Source organism: Peromyscus californicus, unplaced genomic scaffold (assembly GCF_007827085.1).
Source record: "Peromyscus californicus insignis strain IS unplaced genomic scaffold, ASM782708v3 Scaffold_2__1_contigs__length_46816999, whole genome shotgun sequence".
In the NCBI taxonomy this organism is placed as follows: domain Eukaryota; kingdom Metazoa; phylum Chordata; class Mammalia; order Rodentia; family Cricetidae; genus Peromyscus; species Peromyscus californicus.
In genome coordinates this window covers 28,064,535-28,083,650 of record NW_026294540.1, presented here as the reverse complement: position 1 = coordinate 28,083,650, position 19,116 = coordinate 28,064,535, and the positions used below count along the sequence as shown (strand labels likewise).

The 19,116-nt window shown below is 55.2% G+C and overlaps 3 protein-coding genes across 4 annotated transcripts in view; 2 read left to right on the top strand and 1 right to left on the bottom strand.

Moving 5' to 3' along the window:
• The window catches only part of Agfg2 (ArfGAP with FG repeats 2), a 36,778-nt gene extending 27,378 nt beyond the window's left edge, over nt 1-9,400 (top strand). For both annotated transcript variants that reach the window (XM_052754092.1, XM_052754091.1), the window contains 6 exons: nt 4,239-4,359; nt 4,560-4,642; nt 4,781-4,861; nt 5,823-5,951; nt 7,969-8,054; nt 8,656-9,400. In XM_052754092.1, the coding sequence (XP_052610052.1) occupies nt 4,239-4,359; nt 4,560-4,642; nt 4,781-4,861; nt 5,823-5,951; nt 7,969-8,054; nt 8,656-8,709 (554 nt within the window). In that variant the 3' untranslated portion in view covers nt 8,710-9,400. The remainder of the gene's footprint in view (nt 1-4,238; nt 4,360-4,559; nt 4,643-4,780; nt 4,862-5,822; nt 5,952-7,968; nt 8,055-8,655) is intronic.
• A 2,818-nt stretch (nt 9,401-12,218) lies between these two features.
• Nucleotides 12,219-17,266, top strand: LOC128120288 (insulin receptor substrate 2-A-like). The gene is made up of 2 exons (XM_052754088.1): nt 12,219-15,437; nt 15,534-17,266. The coding sequence occupies exons 1-2, from the start codon at nt 14,996-14,998 to the stop codon at nt 16,574-16,576; spliced, it is 1,485 nt and encodes a 494-aa protein (XP_052610048.1). The 5' UTR covers nt 12,219-14,995; the 3' UTR covers nt 16,577-17,266.
• A 145-nt stretch (nt 17,267-17,411) lies between these two features.
• Nucleotides 17,412-19,051, bottom strand: Sap25 (Sin3A associated protein 25). The gene is made up of 6 exons (XM_052754089.1): nt 18,717-19,051; nt 18,465-18,559; nt 18,280-18,383; nt 18,063-18,192; nt 17,868-17,965; nt 17,412-17,785 (listed from the first exon to the last, which is right to left on the bottom strand). The coding sequence occupies exons 1-6, from the start codon at nt 18,857-18,859 to the stop codon at nt 17,486-17,488; spliced, it is 870 nt and encodes a 289-aa protein (XP_052610049.1). The 5' UTR covers nt 18,860-19,051; the 3' UTR covers nt 17,412-17,485.
• Nucleotides 19,052-19,116: the final 65 nt, after the last annotated feature.

Here is a 19,116-nt window from a genome sequence, read left to right as displayed (position 1 = left end):
GTTGATTAATTGATTGATTTTGTGGTACTGGGAATTGAACATCAGCCTCAGGCAACCACTACCACTGAGCCACACCTACTCTGCTCTACCACTGAGCCACACCCCAGCCCCTCACTGGGGGATTCTAGGCAGGTGCTCTACCACTGAGCCATACCCCAGCCCCTCACTGGGGGATTCTAGGCAGGTGCTCTACCACTGAGTCACACCCCAGCCCCTCACTGGGGGATTCTAGGCAGGTGCTCTACCACTGAGTCACACCCCAGCCCCTCACTGGGGGATTCTAGGCAGGTGCTCTACCACTGAGCCACACCCCAGCCCCTCACTGGGGAGTCTAGGCAGGGGCTCTACCACTGAGCCACACCCCAGCCCCTCACTGGGGAGTCTAGGCAGGTGCTCTACCACTGAGCCTCGCCGCAAGGTACTCACTGAGGCATCTAGGAAAGTACTTTACTACTGAACTGTATCCCTCGTCACTCTTAGTTTGGAACAGGATCTAAGTTGTCCACACTGGTCTTGAACTTTCAGTCCCCATGCCTTCACCGTTTTATACTGATAAAAGTAAAATCCAGGCTGACAAGACTGTCTGTTGGTTAAAGGTGCATGCTGCCAATCCTGACCATCACAGTCAAATCCCAGAAACTCAAAGTTGGAAGAAAACCAATGAGGGAACATTGATTGTCCTCAGAGCTTCCCATGGGGCCATGCACTCCCTGACACACACTATAAACACATCAATGTAAACAAGACGTTTATGTTAAAATCCATACAGAGGATCCCGTAGTATGTACTGAAAGTAACTGGCAGTTCAGCCTTGAGACTGGCAGAGCACTGACTACCAGACATAATGAGGATTTGAGACAGGAATTGTCTGTGCAGCCCTGGCTGTCCTGGAACTCACTCTGTAGTCCAGGCTGGCCTTGAACTCACAAAGATCCGCCTGCCTCTGCTTCCCGAGTGCTGGGAGTAAAGGTCTGCGCCACCACCACCCAGCCCGACACAATGAGAATTTAATAAGCCAAGTGAGTAGGAGTCTGTGGTCTCGCCCTCAGGAGATTAATGGACACCGTGTGTTTGGAGCCAGCTGAGGGCGACCTGAGGAACTATTAAGCAAGTTCGCTCTGAAATAAAAGTGGGACTTTGTGACCCACTGACAGAATCTCCCTCCAGAATATATTTTTTCTTTAATAATTTATTGTTATTTTTTATGTTGGTGTTTTGCCTGCATGGATGTCTGTGTGAAGGTATTGGATCCTGTGAAACTAGAGTTACAAACAGTTGTGAGCTGCCGTGTGTGGGGGTGCTGGGAATCGAACCCAGGTCCTCTGGAAGAGCAGCCAGTGCTTCTAACTGCTGAATCATCTCTCCAGCTCCCCCACCCCCTTTTTAAATTTTGTTTTATTTTTATTTGTGTATGAGTGTTTTAGGCCTACATGCATGCATGTACCCCACGTGTGGTGTCCAGAAGAGGGCATTGAAACCTCTGGAACTAGAGGTAGGTGGTTGTGAGCCACCACACGGGTGCTGAGAACCAAACCTGGTTCCTCTGCGATCGCAGGAAGTCCTCTTAACCGATGAGCCACCTCTCCAGCCCCTGAATATTTTTTTTTTCAAACGTGATCCTTTCATGGTTGGACATGCACTAAGAAACAGAAGTCCCATAAATTCCAACAAATAAGAGTTACATATGTCGGGCTTGAGAGATGGCTCAGCGGTTAAAGCGCCCTGAGTGTTTTCCAGAGGACCCAGGTCCGATTCCCAGCACCTACATTGACTCAGAGACATCTGTAGCTCCAGTTCCGGGGGATCTGATGCCCCCTTCTGGCCTCTTTACACCAGGCACATGTGCAAGGAAATTTTTTTAATTTTTGAAAATTTAAAATTTTGGCTTCTATTTATTTATAGTTCAGTTGGTAGGGTGTTTGCCCAGCTTGTCCAAGACACTAGGTTTGGTCCTTATGACCACAGAAATCAGGCATGGCTGGCCAGGCCCGTCATCCTGGCACTCAGAAGTTTAAGATCATTAGCTATATCGGGGGTTTCAGGCCAGCCTGGACTACATGAGACCCTGCCTGAAAAGACATCGAGAAGGACAAGGGTTGGGGGGATGCCTGTCTACAGCACCTGATTGCATTCCAGTAGAACTGGTGTCTATCTGAAGAAGAAGGATAGCAAGAGGAAAGTCCCGAGACTCCCAGCCTTCCCAGGGCATTGGGCCTGAATGTCTCTAACTGTGGACAGTCCACAGCCTAACCCAAAAATCTGCCATCACGGGAAGAAGATCCTCACTGTGCACGTGGCTAAAACGGAGTGGAGCTGCTCGCCGGAGGGTGTAGCTCGGCGGTAGAGCACGTGCCTTGCACATTCGAGGCCCCAGGTCCCACCCCCAGCAACACAAGGGACAGAGGGATCTGTCGGACTTGATGAGAGATTTTGAGAGGCGGGCAGCTCTTCTGACAGGCTGGGTGTCGTTTGTGTAGGTCAAAGGGGTGTGAAAAGGAGAAGTTGCTAAATGTGCGGAGCAGCGTCCTGAGGCCAGCCAGATGGCCCAGTGGGTAAAGGCATTTGCCGCCAAGCTCAATGACCGCAGTTTGATCCCTAGAACCCACATGATGTAAGGAGAGAACCAGCTACTGCGAGTCCTCTGACCTCCATGTGCATCCCTCTCTGCAAAAAATTAATGAATAAATACTGAACTGCCGCTTTGGAGCTGGCCATGGTTCAGTGGTTGACCTGAGTTTTTTTGGTTTTTTTTTAAGCTCGGCTCTGCCCCCTAGTGTCCACAGGGAACCGCGATCCAGCTAGGGTGAAAAGCTCCCTCTCCCTGGAAGTAGCTGGAACATGGAGACCCAGGCAGCATCGAAGGGTTGACTCATTCCTGGAGGTAGCTGCGTTAGCTCAGAAACCCCATGTACTCTGAGTCAGGCAGGCAGGCAGGCAGGGGAAAAGCATGACCCAGATCTACCTGCCTTCCATTCTGTGGTTGAAAGCCTGGACGGGGGCTGTTGAGATGACTCATGGGTCAAGGCACTTGCTGTGCGAGCCGATGACCTGAGTTCCATCTCCAGAACCTACGTAAAAAGCTCTCTCACCCACACACAAATAAAAAGTAATTAAAAAAGAAAAGATGAATACAGCCTTTGGAGGACGGGGAGCATAGAAATTCCAATTACAGTGTTAGGGCGTTTGAAAGAAGCCAGAACTGAACTGGAATGTGGCTCAGTGGCAGAGTACTTGCCTAGCATGCACACAGCCCTGGGTTCTCTACTCAGCACCCCTGGAGGGGATTGGGAGGGGGGAACACTGAATGTAGTGGCCTCCCAACACTCAGGAAAATGAAACAGGATTGCTGCAAGTTCAGGTCTCCCTGCTACATAGTGAGACGCCGTCCGAAAATCATCAAAGGTTTGGACACAGTTCCATGGTAGGGCACTTGTCTAGCAAGGCAAAGGACCCTACATTTGATTCTTGGTACAATTAATAAACTAATTTTTTTGTTCTTTGGGTGGTTGATTTGGGTTTTTTTGTTTTGTTTTGTTTTGTTTTTGTTTTTGTTTTCTTTGAGACAGGGTTTCTCTGTGTAACCCTGGCTGTCCTGGAACTCTCTGTAGACCAGGCTGGCCTCGAACTCATTGATCTGCCTGCCTCTGCCTCCTGAGTGCTGAGATTAAAGATGTGCGCCACCACTGCCCAGCTAACTAGTTAGTTTTTAAGATCAGTTAGAAGCTAGGATTGTAGTCGGTTAGTAGAGCGTTTGCCTTGTATACACAAAGCCCTAGATCCGATTCCTAGCACCATCTATTCCAGGCCTACTTGTAATCCCAGCACGCAGGAGGCCGAGGCAAGGGGATGGAGGAGAGTTCAAGGCCAGCCTGGGCTCCATATTGAGACCCTGTCTCACAAAAGAGAGAGCAAGAGAGAGGAATGGCATTTTGCTGAAGAGACAGGCATCCATGTAGGACATACAGATCCAGCTGTATGACGTGAAGGAAGACAGCCAAGGTGAGGGTGGCGGTTTCCATCACTGGGCAGCTGCAGAAGGTCTGGGCTACTGCCTTACCCAGGAGTTCAGGAGATGAGCTCCCCCATGCTAGGTGATCATGGGAAAACTGGGCTGGCTCAGAGGGTAGGCGCCTCACCTGTCATCACCGCATCCCACCCTCCACACCCCACCTCCATCTCCTCTCCTGCCCCTTGCCTCCAGTCTCACCTCAGCCTCCTCGTTTTATCTCGTCATCCAGGGAGCAGCCAGATGTCTGCATTCGGTGTGGCTCCCCTCGCAGCTGCCACTCAGCCCAGCAGCCTCGCAGACGTGGGTGGCCTCCTGGGACCCAGGGTGGCAGCTGGAGGTCTCCCTGGCAGGTGGGTCCAGATGTGAAGGTGACTCACTCACCTGAAGGTGGGTGGTGGTGTCCCAGGCTGATAGCAGCACCTTGTGGCCTGCTTGTCTCCCCTGGGCTTCCCGGCCTGACCTGGGGTAACATGGTGGGCTCGCCTCCTCAGCCCCCCTCCTCTGCTCTTCCTGGAAGATGCCCATTCCCACCTCTCTCCCTGTGCCACAGTGTTTTTGGGATGCCCAGCCAGGTTCCTGCATTACAGCCGGCTCTGCCAGGTGTTAGCGGCAATGCAGGGCTCACCTTTGGAGGTGAGTCCTACCTGCGGAGACCTGGGGGACGGGAAACACACCCCCAAGAGTGACAGGACTCAAACCATCTTTCTCTCCAACCCCTCTCTCTCTCTCTCTCTCTCTCTCTCTCTCTCTCTCTCTCTCTGCTGTGAGCAGCCTTCACCAACCCCTTCGCCACCCCTGCCCAACCCCAGCTGCCTTCTACCAACCCATTCCAGACCAATGGCCTAGCCTCGGGTAAGTCCAGAGCTGCCTTCCACCGTTTCAGAGAGTGCAGAGTCTCCTAACCTATGTCTCTCACTACCCAAAGAGTAGTCAGCCGCCCACTCCTCCCCACCACCACCAGTCCAGGCTAGACCCGTCTGCAGACCCAGGCCTCCTAGTGGGCTGAAACCCAACCCCCACCCCCACCCAGAAGTACCAGCACTGCCTAAGAAAGAGGATCACAAGTTCAAGTCCAGGCCACCCCTGGTCTACATAGTGAGACCCTGTCTCAAAAAAAGAAAAAAGGAAGGAGAGGCGAGAACCAGAGAACCACAGTGAAACAATCCTTATTCCCTGTCCTTCTCAGCAAGGCCTTGCAGTGGCTTCCCATCCACCCTCCACAGCCTCTATACTGTCCCCTCAGACTCCTCAAGTCCCCCTAGCTCAATGAAGTCTCGGGGCCAGGAAGACAGGAGGCCACCTAGAGAAAGCTGAGTCACACATGCTGGGTGCCTCCCATTGTTAGCTCTCCGAGTGGCCCTGTGAGATGGGTACCGCGCCCACTCTAGGGATGAAATAGTGGAGCTGGGCGTGATGGCGTCGGTCTGTCATCCCAGTGCTAGGGAGGTAGAGGTGAGGACAGGCGTTCAAGGACAGACAGCCTGGGCTCCTCGAGACTCTGCCTCATAAAAGGGGGATGGGGGAGGCAGAGAGGATGGATGAGGCAGGACACGGTCCACCTTGCCTGTGTTGTTTTTAATGGGCACAATTCACAGGAACTGTGCCCTCCAAGCCAGGAGCCCCGAGTGCAGGGAGATCACAGGGTCGGTAGCTTTCCGGGAGAAAGCTGAAAGGCTCTGTGGACTCATTCAAGGTCCTTCCTCTGTGGGAAAAGTGACCCCATTTCCCATATGGAGGTTTGGGGGAGAAAATAAAAAGCTTGTCATCTTACCATCCTCAAGCTCACCCAAGCCTCGGGTCTCTCACTCCACAGGGCCCGGCTTCGGGATGAGCAGTGTTGGGCCTGGCCTCCTCCAGCCGGTACCACCCGGTGGGGCCTTTGCCAGCCCCTTCCCTACACCAGTGTTCCCCACACAGGCTGCGCTGGCTGAGCAGCAGAATGGTAAGAGGACTGGGTGTGAACCCACCCCCCCCCCCTCCACGCTTCCCACTGTATGTTGGTACAGTACGGCTCCTGAGTATTCCGTGTGGTCTATTCTGGGGCTCCCGTGCGCACAGGACTCCACAAATGCTGCTTATGTGAACGACGTATCATTTACACAGAGCCTCTGCACACTTGGTGTGCATCCTATAATCCCAGCTACCCAAGAGGCGAAGACAAGTTCAAGACCATCTCAAAAACCGAAAGGAAGGCAAGGATGTAGCTCACGGGTAGAGCTCTTGCCTAGCATGAGTGAGGCACTGGGTTTCATTTCCCGTACAATAAAGAAGGAAGGGATACACACACACACCTCCGTATATATATCCTTTTAAGAGGAATTTTTGTTTTGTATCTATGGGTGTTTTGCCTGCATGTCTATGCAGCATATGCATGCAGTACCTGAAGAGGCCAGAAGAGGGCATCGGATCCCCCTGTATTGGAACTGCAGATGGCTTGATACACCCGGTGTGTACTGGGATTTGAACCCTGGTCCTCTAGAAGAGTGGCCTGTGTTCTTAACTGTAGAGCCCTCTCTCTCCAAGCCTTTGCCTTTTGTGGGTTTTTGTTTGTTTGTTTTTTGGTTGCTCGAGACAGGGTTTCTCCGTGTAGCTCTGGCTATCCTGGAATTCGCTCTGTATTAACAGTTACTTGGGGGCTGGGGGTGCACATATCACATCACTGCTATGAAGGTCAAGACAGTTTGTGATAGTCAGGTCTCTCCTTCCACCTGGTGGATCCTGGGGATTGAACTCAGGTCGGCAGACTTGGCAGCAAGAACCTTTACTACTGAGCCACCTCACCAGCCTTTTTATTTTATCTTACTTTGTTTTGTTTTGAGATAGGTTTGTAGTATGTAACCCAGGCTAGCATTGAATTTACTATGATCATCTCACCTCGGCCTGCCGGCTGCTGGGATTACGTAACTGGGCCGCTGTGCTTGGCTGCCTATGATCTAATGCAACAGAAACGCCATGTAAACTCCTGTAAAGACAAGAATGGGGCTCCAACACATGTCAGATGTAATTTTTCTTCATATTTTGTTTGGTTTTGGTTTTGGTTGAGACAGGGTTTCTCTGTGGAGCGCTGGATGTCCTGGAACTCAGTCTGTAGCCCAGGCCGGCCTCAAACTCAGAGCTCCACCAGCCTCTGCCTCCCGAGTGCTGGGATTTAAAGGCGTGCGCCACCACCGCCCAGAGGTGTAATTTTTAAATTTAACTCTCTCTTTATATGTATGTGTGTCTCTGTGTGGGTGTGTGTAGGGACTCCCAAAGGCCAGAAAAAGGCGTCAAACACCCTGGAGCTGGAGTTGTCATTTGTGAGCTATGCAGTGTGGATGCTGGGAACCCAACGTGGGAACCCAACCCCCTGAAAGAGTAGTGTGTGCTTTCAACCACTGTGCACAAGCATGCACACCCACACATAAATACGAATTTAAAATTTTTTTCAATGTATGTATGTATTTATTTATTTTCCGGAGCTGAGGACCGAACCCCGGGCCTTGCGCTTGCTAGGCAGGCACTCTACCACTGAGCTAAATCCCCATCCTTTTTTTTTGAGACAAGGTCTCTATGTAGTTCTGGCTGTTCTAGAACTCACTCTGTAGACCAGGCTGGCCTTGAACTAAAAGATCGTCTGCCCCTGCCTCCTGAGTGTTGGTATTAAAGGCGTGGCACCACCACTGCCTAGCCAAATATTTTTAAAGATTTTTTTTTTTTTTAGTCCACAGTTGCTTGAACCATAGGAAGATAAACTTGGGGAGGGGGGGGGCGGGGGAAGGTTGCCTGAACTACACACACACACAGACTCTTTCTGACCAGTAGGGGGACCAGATGAGCTATAAGTCTGCCCGTGTCTGATGGCTCCATGCTTTTTCCGAGAATTCTGGAAGGGCCCTTTGGTCTTCACTGGGGATATAGCAGTGGCTCCCTCCAGGAAGGTGACAGACACACTCAGCCAAATTGTTGCCCTTGCCTCCTAGGCTCTTCCTTTGGTGACTTGGGACCCTCCAAGCTGGGGCCGAGGCCTCTGAGCCAGGTGTCTGGGATCTCCACCAACCCGTTCGTGGTGAGTACCACACTGTGGCAGTGGAGACGTCTTTCCAGAAGATGGTGATGTGGGATAGACTAAGATCCCATCCTTCAGTGCATGTGTGTACCCATGCACTCACCGAGGCCAGAGGAGGACTTAAGGTGCCCTTCTGTCCCTCTCCACCTTCTCTTCTTGAGACGGGGCCTCTCACTGAACCTGGACAGTTAGACTGGTGGCCAGCACGCCTCCGGTCACCGTGCCCACAACACGGGGGGTCGAAGGTGCACGTGTGACCACACCAGCTTTCTTCGTGGGCGCTGGAGATTCGTGCTCAGGTCTCCATGCTGGCACAGCAAATGCTTTTACCCACAGAGCCAACACCCCCTCCCTTTTTTTTGAGACTGAGTCACACTTTGTAGCTCACGCTAGCCTAGAACTCATGATCCTCCTGCCTCAGCTTTCTGAGTGCTGGGATGACAGGGGTGTATCACCACACCCAGCTCCCAGGCCCCCTCTGTATTCCACTCCCTTCACATCCCCTCCATCTCCCTTGCTCTGGTCCTCAAGCGCAGTTATGTTCTGTGGCCTCTACAATCCCCCCCACCCAACCTATTAACCTTTTGTTCTTTCTTTCCAGACTGGAGCCTCAGCCTTTACCTCCAAACCTCCAACCACAAACCCATTCTTGTAGCACTGTGTCCTTGGGGGAAGAAGGAGCTCTCCCCAACCCGGGGTGGGGGGCTCCACTGTCCCCTTAGAGCTTTGTTGACCATCTGCCTGTGGAGCATCTCTGTGGGTCTGAGGCTGGGGTTGGGCCGGGTTTGCAGGGTTAGGGGTCTGGGAACAGGGCAGGTGCTTGAGGCTTATAGATGAATCAGACTGAGGCCTCCCGGTCTGCCGCCCAGGGGCTTCCTGCTCCCTGTCACCTGTCCAGGAAGAAGCCCAGAAGGAGCAAAGACACCCTGACCGGGGGCCCCACAACTGTGTATTTCTGTCAGATTATTCGGTATGAAGACAGCCCTCCGTCCGGCCCTCCTGGCCTGTGGTGAGGGAAGTCAGGCCAGCAGCAGCCTCCCCCGAGGGAGCAGCCGCCCCACGCCAACCTTCCGAAGCGGCCTCACTCCTCCCAGCTAGAAACCAAGCCGGGAATGTAGGGTAAAGATGAGGCCTGGTGTTGACAGCCAGCAGACAGCCCCAGGACTGGAAGCTTCTGGTGTCCAGTACTTCTGGTTTTTTTCCTGGCTCAGCCACACCCTCTTTTCCACCTCCATTTCCCTTCCCAGGCTGCCCCCCATCCTGGCACTCAGGATGCAGAGTTTGACCTACGGAGTCCATGTGCCCGGCTTCTGTCAAGCACTTTAGTTAACTGTGTCATGTTTGGATACCAGTGTTTTATATTTATAGAGAATTTTCTAATATAGCCTATTATATACATATATATATATGCACACATATGTAAACAAATACACACCCAGCCATTCTTCCTCTCCCAGACAACCCTTTAACTAGGGGGATTAAGCTGAGTTTGGCGCAGGCCTGTAATCCTAGAACTTGGGGGACTGAGATAGAAGGATATCACAAGTTCAAAGCTAGCCTGGACTATAGAGTGAAGTCAAGGCTGGTCTGGGCAGCTTAGTGAGACTCTGTCTCAAAATCAACTAAAAAGATAAAAAGTAAAAAAGAGGGCTCAGGATATAGTTGAGTGGTAGAGCACCTGCCTAGAATCCCCCAGTGAGGGGCTGGGGTGTGGCTCAGTGGTAGAGCACCTGCCTAGAATCCCCCAGTGAGGGGCTGGGGGTGTGGCTCAGTGGTAGAGCACCTGCCTAGAATCCCCCAGTGAGGGGCTGGGGTGTGGCTCAGTGGTAGAGCACCTGCCTAGAATCCCCCAGTGAGGGGCTGGGGTATGGTTCAGTGGTAGAGCACCTGCCTAGAATCCCCCAGTGAGGGGATGGGGTGTGGTTCAGTGGTAGAACACCTGCCTAGAATCCCCCAGTGAGGGGCTGGGGGTGTGGCTCAGTGGTAGAGCACCTGCCTAGAATCCTCTTGTGAATTTGAGGAATAGGGTAACCCCTGTCTGTGCCTGGGTAGTAAATCCTGGAGCCCAAGGGGTAGGGGGTGAGCAACCAAGTGTCCTCATTCTCTCTACAACACACAAACACAGGAGCGTGTACCCCGAGTCTAGGCTTTTCCGATGAAAGGGCTGTGATTGGCTGGGGAGTTCGTTCTTTTCTTTTTTTTTCTCCACATTCCTCCCGCTGCTCCTAAATATCTGCACCAAAGCTTGTTTGGAGGCAATGTTGGAAAAGACTGCATTTGAAAGAAAAACAAAGTGGCTCTCGGCGTCTTGCTTTGTGCCAGCTGGAGTGGACACAGATCAGTCAACACGACCGATCCTTGACGTGGCTCTTCCTATCCGCACTGCCTGGGCTGATAAAACATGTGACCTCAACCAAAGGCTGAACTGTGTACCCTCTGTTAGCAAGAGGCAGGGATGAGTGGGGGTCCCCGTCTGGGGCTGGAGCTCAGTAGTCACGGGGCAGGTGCCACAGGGGAGGGATTTGGTGAGTAAACAGTCCCCTCCCCAGGGTTCTCAGAATCTCCAGCAGTTCCTTACCCCGGGCGGGTGGGCGGCTCGGTCAGCAGCCAGGTGTCTGGGCGATTGTGCAGAGATAAATACTCCCCCTCCAGCTGAGAAGAGACTTGGCGTTGCTGTTTACCCCCGAGGCCTGGAGAGGCCCCGCCCTTCAGACCTCAGCCAAGAGTTCCTGGCCCTTTAAACTGTTCATCCTTAGGATTTCTCTGGGCCTTCCACAGGGACGTGCAAAGGGATGTGGGAATTGGGTTATCATCTACTTTGCTTACTCGACTCTTCTGGAAAGATCTCTAGCTCTTGCTATTTGCTAAGTCAGGTTTGGTCTTCCTTTTTTGCAACAAGATTCAATCCTTAGCTGTTTCCTGCAGGCCTAGCCTCTTCCCTCCTTCCCTCTCCTGGGAGGGGGGAGGAGGGAGGTCACCCAGCTGGCCCCTAGCCTTTGTACAGATTTTTCCGTATTTTTCTGTCTCCCGTCTGATTTTTTTTCTTTCTTCATGGTCATCCTTAGGGTCACTCTTCCCCACCACCACCAAGCCTGTGTAGCTCAGGCTATCCTCCTCCGCCTCTCAAACACCAAGGTTCCCGGTGTGTGCCCCCATGCCAGGCTGCCTCTCCGGTTGCTTTTTTGCTGCTGCTGTTTTGGGGCCAGGATCTCGCTGTGTAGCCCTGGCTTGCCTGGAGCTCGCTCCGTAGCCTGGGCTGGCCTCAAACTCCTGATGCTGGGGTTCAGGCCCAAGCTTCCTGCGTGCTGGGCAAACACTCCCGAAAGAGCCACTTCTCCGGGTGCTCCCCTTTCCCCTCATTCTGCTCTCAGCCAGGAGTGAGGGCTTCCACAGTCCCAGGCTTCTTTCACCCAGCTTCCCTCGCTCTGGCTCAGATCACTTCAGTTTTAAAGGGCCCTAAAGTCTAAGTCACACTGTGCCGTACATATCCCAGGGACTTTGCTGTCGCCCACTTGCTGCCGGGGCCAGGACCTCCTGGCTGCCGTCTGTCTGTCCTGTCCCCTGTCTGACAGGGACCCTGGCCAGTCTTCTGGCCAGCACTACATACTAGGCTGAGAATCTGCCCTGGGTTAGCCTCAAACATTCCCTGGGCACAGGCTGAGGCTAGGGCTGAACCACTGTCCTTGGCAAGGAAGGGCCCAGCACTCTCCTCCATATAGCCTCTCCAGACCAGTGGCACAAACAATGGAATCAGCCCTGATTGAGTAGGCCTGTCTTCCTCTTTGTACAGCCTCACCTGACCACTCTATATCTAACCAGATGTGTGTACCCATGTATGCACGCACACGTGCACAAGCAGGCTGGAACTGCATTTGGCTCACACACTGTCCAGGTCCTTCATACAGGCCCTGGCCAATGCTCTAACCATACTATACAGGTGACAGCCCTCTGGCTCGGGGCCCATCTGTCAGTCAGTCACCCACGGGTAGCCTCTGCGGGTAACAAAGCAGGAGCTGAACCTCTGGAATTTTCTCCACGTGGGAGTCACAGGGTGGGATGATTGATGGAGCTCATTATATAGCTTGGTCCTGTACCCCCACCCACCCACCCCGCCCCAGTCCACAACATACACACCCAGAGAATAAGCCATCACAGGGGCTATCCACAGGCTCCACTAAATGGATTCCTACCCCTGATAACAAAATTTCATAGATGTCGTGTGCCCCGAACCTAGCAGGGCCCCAAATATGCCACTTCCTGGGTTGCTGGGATTTCAGGTTATAAAATATGCTTCAGCAGGGCCAAGAGCAGAGTTGTTGCTATGGCAACTGAGGTAAGCCAGGCTTTTCCTGGTACCCAGCAGACCAAGTCACCTGGCATTGTTTACATCTAGCTCTTGCTTGTCCACACCCCAGCTCCTTGGATAACTGCTGCTTCCTGCTTTATCTTTTACCCAGCGCTCCAGGGCTGAATGACACAGAGCGTTTGGAGCTGTCTCTGTGACAGCAGATGGGATTTCACAAGGACAGATGTTTGCAAGATGACCAGGTTCAGGGAGGCAGGAAGAGATAGAGACCCTTCCTGGATAGCGTCAAATCAATCCTGAGGGAGTGAGACTGTTTCCCTTGAGATGGAGACCTGTTTGCCACCATGTACCTCAGGCTAACAGCCTCGAGAGCTGCTGGGGTCCTGCTGTCTCCACTACCCATCTCACTTGGGGCCTCTCACTTGAGTTCCGGTTGTGGCTTCCATGTCCAGCTTTCTGTGCATCCTGAGGACCCAGCTCAAGTCACAAACTCGCAAAAGCGCTTTATCCGCAGGGCTACCTTCCAGGGCCTACCAGCTGAACTTGGAGCTTTTCTCTCTGCCCTGGGTGGGGCTCTGGCTGGCTGGGAAGCACCTGGGGCAGGCCCCAGGCACTCGATGCCCATACGGATGATGATTGTTGGTACTGGGTATCTGCTCTCAATGCGGCATTTGGAAAGGTATTCAAAGTTGCCCAGCTTCATGATCGTGGCAAGTAATTTCTCCAGTATTCCAGATTACAAGTGGGCTGTGGGCCTCTGCTTGGGCTGCCCTTGGACTAGCCTGAGAAAAAGACCCAAGTTCTTCTGCTTCTGTTTACTTGTTAGATGGGTCTTTTCTTCTCTATACCTTCATCTTTCCCACGGGGATTTTGTTTGTCACAGCATTGGGGAATCACTGTGTCTGCTTAGGCCCCACTACTTGTCAATTACGCTGTGACTAACTGCACCGTACCACTCCCTACCCCTCGATCTGTATGTACCAGTGTCCCTAGTACAGAAAAACAAAATGTCCAAGGGGCTGGGGAGATAGGTCGGTTGGCAGAGTCCTTGCTGTGCAAGCCCGATGGCCCATTTGATCCTCAGAATCCACGTAAGAGTGGGATTCGTGGCATGCATCATAATCCCAGTACTCCTATAGCAAGGTATAAATATATATAAAACTACTACTAGCCGGGCAGTGGTGGCACATGCCTTTAATCTCAGCACTTTGTGACAGAGGCATGTGGATCTCTGAGACCGAGGCCAGCCTGGTCTACAGAGTGTGTTCCGGAACAGCCAAGGCTACAAATAACTAGCTTTGAAGCTCCCAGACCAGCGTGCCCCGAGTACACGGCACAGCGGCAGAAAGAGACCCTGCTTCAACAAGACGGAAGGCAAGAACCAACTTCCCAAAGTTGTCCTCTGACTTACACATGCAGGCAACCTGCACAACACACATAATACATATTTTAGAAGCTGGGTGTGGTAGCATGCACTTGTAATCCCAGTGCTCGGTAAGTGGAGTCAGATCTCTGGGGCCTCCTGGCCAGCTAGCCTAATCTGTTAGCCAAGTTCCCAGCGGGTAAGCCTGTCTCAAAAAACAAGGGGGCTGGCTCTTGTTGATACCACAGGCATGTGCACTCATGGTGTGTGTGTGCGTATGCAGTTTGATCTCTGATCCCACCCTAACCTCTCGGGATGCAAAGGGTCACGAGGCATCTACCACAGAATCCTGGCTTCTGTGACCACAGCCACTGTCAAGTTCAGGTCAGCATTTTGACTTGGTGGTGAGGGGAGCTTTGAAGGTGTCCCTGAGAAAGGACCTCTTCGACGTCTCTTTCAGTGGCGTTCAAGTAGAATGCACAGGAATCTGGTGGGTACGGTTCGTGACCAGGGGCCAGTCTACTCATTTCCCTGTCCTGGGACATCCATCGCCCCAAACTCGTTGAGGAACCGCAGTTAGAACCTCTGCGGTGGTCGGCAGCCATGTTCTCTGAATAACTGGGAGCAAAGGCACAAAAATCATCTCCGGGTGGGAAGGAGAGGGACACTACGGATAGAGGTGGAGCGGGGTGGCTCCGGCCTGGGGAGCTGGTCCTGGCAGGATGGCCCGCTAGGCCGCTCTTCTAATCACTTGTCCCATCACTACTAAGCACAGCCGCGTCTGCACCCTGGTATCTGGCTTTCGGGATTGCCCGAGGCTGCCCCTGGCGGTACTCTCCACCCCCATATCCCGTCAGCTGATTGGTGGAGACGCCTGCACACTCCCCGCCCCTGTGAAAGTTCGGTCCCCGCGGTGCAGGACTCCTACTCTAGCCTGTGGGTCCCAAACTCAAATTCCTGCGCTCGGGCGTGGGAGGGTTAACTTGAAGGGGTGGAGACTCCAAGAGGGAGGTTGACCCAGCTGGGTCAGCTTTCCTTAGACCTAGGAGTCCTGGTGTCACTGGCCACTGGGACACACTCACGCTGGTGCACAGGCTCCTTGTGCACCAGCTTCAAGTCGGCAGAGGGCGTGGGGAGATGCAGGGTAACTAGACAGTTGCCATCTCCCAGGTCTCTGCTACTCGTCCCAAGCCGGTGGTGGCTCAGGGGACCCTCTCCAAATCAGTCTCCAAATCAGTCCTTCCGAGGGCGCTTGACTGCCTTTGGCTGGAGATGAAGCCGGCAGGCACGGGTCCCACACTGGGTCCCACCGTCTCCCCCGGGGCCGAGCCCACCGACGCGTCCCTTGGCCCGCCGTTTCCCTGGCCCTGCCCACCCGACGTGCGGCTCTGTGGCCACCTGCGGAAGCAGAAGTCCCAGCGCCGCCGCTTTTTCGTCCTGCGCGCGGACCCTCCGCGCCTGGAGTGCTACGAGAGCGAGAAGAAGTTCCTGGCCGGCGGCTGCCGCCCGCCGCGACCCCGGCGCAGCGTGAGCCTGGAGGGTGCCTGCACCATCAGCAAGCGCGCCGATGCCCGCCAGCGCCACCTGATCGTCGTCTATACCAGCGACAGCAGCCTGGGCGTCGCGGCGGCCAGCGAAGCGGAGCAGCAAGCGTGGTACAGCGCAATGCTGGAGGTGCGCGCCTCCGCCGCTGCGGCTGCTGCCACCGCTATGGGTGAGCCCCGGGCGACAGGGAGGGCGGGGGGGGGCCAGCTTAGCTTATCCAGTGACCCCAACCCCTGCCTCCCAGTGACTTGCCTATTCTCTCCAGGTCTCAGTCCTCAAGAGGCCCCTGAGTCTTGGATCTTCGCCCCGTTCCAGGACGTCTGGCCTGTGACACTGCGGTCCAAGGGGCTGGGGCGAGCACGAGGCCTGAGCAGCGGCAGCTATCGCCTGTGCCTGGGTTCTGGGTCCCTGAGCCTCCTGCGGAAGCCAGGAAGCAAAGGCTCCAGAGACAGCCGGACATCGCCACCACCGGCCCTGCGCCTGTCCTTGCTCAGCGTGCGCCGCTGCGGCCATGCGGACTCCTTCTTCTTCCTGGAACTCGGGCGCTCAGCGCCCACGGGTCCCGGGGAGCTGTGGATGCAGGCGCCTGATGCAGTGGTGGCCCAAAGCATTCATGAGACGGTCCTGGCTGCCATGAAGAGGCTGGGGAGCAGCGGGAAGGATGAGCCACCGTCCGGAGAGCCTCCGAAGAGTGCTTCTGCAGCCCCGGCACCGTATGAAACCCCTGTTTCTGCAGCGCAATCACGAAGCCCCGGTGAGAGAGAAAAGCAGGACTACTTCAAGGCCTTGGAAAGGATGGGGCCCGCACCCTCCTACAAGGGGCTAGATCTGGATGGGGACTACATCGCCATGGGAGTCAGGGGTGACTACGTGCACATGGGGGGAGGGGAGGCTGGTGACTACATGTGGATGGCACCCCCAGGCCGTCCTCCCACCCCTGCCAGGGTGGCTCTTGGCAAGTCGCTTCAGGATTCTGAGGGCACAGAATACATGCCCATGAATAGATTCTTACCAGGACCTTTGTACTACGAGCTCAAGGCCAGGGAACCTGAACTTGGGCATCGGGGTTTCCCCTGCAGCATTAGGAACAGATGGGGACCCACAGAGGCTCAGGCCCACTCTTCCCAACTTTCAGAACTGTCTGGGGACTACATGTACATCCCAGACTATGTAGGAATGAACAGTGCTAAGCCAGGGTCTCTGGACAACTGCCTCAACTACGTGGACCTGGACCTAGTCCCTCCCCTGGAGGGGCCCAGAGCAGCCCCTGGGGAGAGTCCACACGGCTATACCAGCATCAAGTTCTAGAACTCTGTGGGGGATGGTCAGGGAAGAGAGGAAAAGAGGAGAAAAGTTACTAGCTCAGCTCAGCTCCTGCACGCGGGAGCAAGGCGCCCTGCGGCCACCACGTCCCTTGTAAGCTGCTCTGCTGCCCCTTCCAGCTAAGAAACCCTCGGGAAGAGATTCTCCCCAGAAATTAGACTCTTGAGAGAAAGTTCTAGACCTTCTCTCTGCCCCAACCCCAAAAAACCAACCAAACAAACAAAAAAACCCAAAACCTTACAAAGTTTGGGCCCTCTCAGCCGAAACCCCCTGATCTTATCTCCCTGAAGAATTCCTACAGAATCGGTCTCAAGCTAGCTGTGGCCAAACCATGGATGAAGATTCCCCACCCCAATTTGGACAGTTCTGTCCCCTCACGTGTTGGCAGCTGACACTAGATGTCACTGTGTCCTCTGAGCCCAAGAGCTATCCTCACTCAACTTTTCCAAGTCAGAGAGGAACTCCGAGAACCCCAGCTCAAAAACAGTGGGAGCATCAGGCATCTCGTCAGAGCCCCCCAGCAACCTGCCCTCCCGAGTCCTCCTCTGGTGCCCGTCAGGCTCACCTGACCCTTCTCGGGGCCTGGCCGAGCTGACCAAGCCCTTGCTTCCTAGAGCACAGCCCAGTCACATCCTGTGGACCCAACCTACCCATTAAAGGTGCTCTGCACCCTGACTGTCTCGGCTCAGTGGATTTCCCCACCCCAAGCAGTGGGCGAGCGGTGAGTGAGGAGACTGAAGGAAGGGCAAGTGAGTATGGCGGGATGAAGGAGCCCACCTCCTCCACATCCCATGCCCACTGTCCCCGGCTGCACACACAGTCAGCTTTGCAAACTAACGGATTTATTGTCGACGGAACAGCTTGTGGGAAGTCAGCACTCACGGAGGGAGGGGACTATGAACAGTGGGTATCTGGGCTCCGTGTGGGACATGGGTCAGCGCTTCCAGAACAGCTCTGGCCACCACTGGGGCCTGGGTCTTCGGGGGCAGAGACGGGGTCTGGGCAGCTGGTAGAGGTCAGCGGGCTGGCCGAGGAGCGAGACCGGGGCTCGCTCTGGCTCATCTGCAGCAGACCAGTGAGGGCAATCATCTCTGCTTCGCTGAGCCAGGCGGAGGAGCAGGCCTGGGATGACGAGGGACGCACAGAGGAGGACACGATGGGAGGTGGGAGCAGCAGCTTCCGAGAGCCCATGGCCTGAGGAAACGGAAGGGAAAGTTGTCCTCCCAGGCCTGGCGGAGGAGGGAGGGGAAGAATGGAAGGGGCTCACTCTTCTTACCTGCTGAGGGGGCTTAGACAGGTACAGGGGAACACGCTGCCCACAGGGTAGCAGAGGGTCCAAGAGGAAGACATCATCATAGCTTGTCACCGGGAGCCCTGAGGAGGAGAGCCTGCTGGCTTGGTGGCCTCGGCCTCCCATCCTAGCCCTCACTGCAGAAACGCCCCAACTGAGCTGAGGGGCCACCAACAGTACCTGCATCCCTGGACACCCGCTCTTCTGGATGCCCTGAGGTGGGGATGCTACCCCAGGCGTCATACATAGGCCAGGAAGGATGACACATTGTCCTGCCGGACAAAGACACGCCTGACCCACAGCCGGCCCCCTGTAGAGAGCAGGAAGTGACTGAGCTCCATCTCTCTCATGGCACCTCTTGCTACCTGGAGACAGAGCCACACATCTCCCAACTCACCATCAGCTGAGGTCTGGCATTAGCCTCACGGCTGGGATCCCAGAGTGGCAGCGGGGTCATCCTTGAGGTGGTGACCTGGGAGGTCACCTGGGGAGAAAGAGGTACTGCGAAGGAGAGAGACAAGATTAGAACAGGCTCTGAATCCCGGGGCCTTGTGGGTAAAAACAGCAAGACCTGGGGCCTACCCGGGGCTTCGGCGGCCTGCCCCGTGGCCAGGTGATGGGAGGGCGGCGACGGCTTGGCTCCGGTCTCAGATGGGCTGAGCGCCTGGGGCTGTGGGCTGTGTGAAGGGAAGGACATGCTCTTGCACACGCGTCCCTTCCCAGTGCTGACCCGGGTCAGGGCCAGCACCCGTCCGGGTGCGACCTCCTGCTCCGGACTTCCTCACTTCGGGGAAGGGCCCCCAGCGCCCCCTAGCGGCCGCACCGCGCCCTCACCTGTCCTGCGTGGGCCGCCCTGGCTCCTCCGGCCTTTCCTCTCCAGGGCTCCAGTCTCGGCCGTGGTCACTGCCTGTGGAGAGGCCTGGCTCCCCCGGCGCCTCCCCCGGGCCTGTGCCCCACGGCCCAAGCCAGGGCAACATTGTGTGGTGCAGCGCAGGCACACCTCCGCTGGGCCGCCGCCCGCCCGCGGCCCCACCACATAGGCGCCCAAGGCTTAGCCGACCCCAGGGCCTCGGCACGACGCCTGCGCCAGAGCGCCCACAGCCACGTGGTGCGCTCCCGCCAGCTTCTCGAGGGCGCCCCCTGGCAGCGGAGCCGTGGGGCACTTGTGCCCTGGCAGCCCCTCTGCCCAGCACAGGACGCGGCAGGCTGACTGCCCGGGACCCACCGCAGCAGA